The following is a 576-nucleotide window of genomic DNA, read 5'->3' on the forward strand; positions in this document are numbered from 1 at the left end:
TGGGGATCGCCGGTCTCCGAGTCGTCGCTGTGCGGCGTCGTTCTGCAAGAGGACGATCCCTCGTACTCGAGCGCGTACGTGGCCGGATTGGAGGAGAGCAATTGCCTCTCGACGCCCGTGTCCATGGACAGGCCCAACGCGGAGAACAGCAATTCGTCCGTCATCTGTCGATCGAGAACGAAAGGGAAATACGAAACGGTGAAAAATGTGAAACGAAAGGGGGGGGGAGGGGAGGAGAAGAGAGAATGGAGGAGACGGATTGTTGAAAGGATTGGCGGTACGGGCGATAATCAGGAGAGAAAAATTTGCCGATTCGCGAGCAATTTAACTCGAGAACTGTTTATTGTTGCGGAGGAATCACTTGTCTCGGATTAATCGTGCCGGTTTCTTGGAGATACCGACAATAACTCATGCGGCGCGAACGCTCTATATCTGTTGATTAACATTAAGTTCTATTTCGAGTTATCGGCAGTGAAAATAAAGAGGAAAACGTGGATGAGCGCGATTATATTGCTTTGTGTTATTTATTTTTTTTTTTTTTTATTATTTATTTTCTTTCTTGGGATCGTTATGGTA

General features: G+C 47.2%; 3 protein-coding genes across 3 annotated transcripts in view; 1 reads left to right on the forward strand and 2 right to left on the reverse strand.

Moving 5' to 3' along the window:
* Window positions 1-576, reverse strand: part of LOC102676375 — a 17,196-nt gene that overhangs the window by 16,198 nt on the left and 422 nt on the right. The gene's annotated exons all lie outside the window — the stretch shown is intronic.
* The window catches only part of LOC102677386 (chromatin assembly factor 1 subunit A-B), a 15,826-nt gene that overhangs the window by 2,914 nt on the left and 12,336 nt on the right, over window positions 1-576 (forward strand). The gene's annotated exons all lie outside the window — the stretch shown is intronic.
* The window catches only part of LOC116185648 (Krueppel-like factor luna), a 2,949-nt gene that overhangs the window by 1,605 nt on the left and 768 nt on the right, over window positions 1-576 (reverse strand). The window contains exon 2 of the mRNA XM_031510546.1: window positions 4-164. Within this exon, the coding sequence (XP_031366406.1) occupies window positions 4-164 (161 nt within the window). The remainder of the gene's footprint in view (window positions 1-3; window positions 165-576) is intronic.

This window comes from Apis dorsata, unplaced genomic scaffold (genome assembly GCF_000469605.1).
Source record: "Apis dorsata unplaced genomic scaffold, Apis dorsata 1.3 scaffold_236, whole genome shotgun sequence".
NCBI classification, from domain to species: domain Eukaryota; kingdom Metazoa; phylum Arthropoda; class Insecta; order Hymenoptera; family Apidae; genus Apis; species Apis dorsata.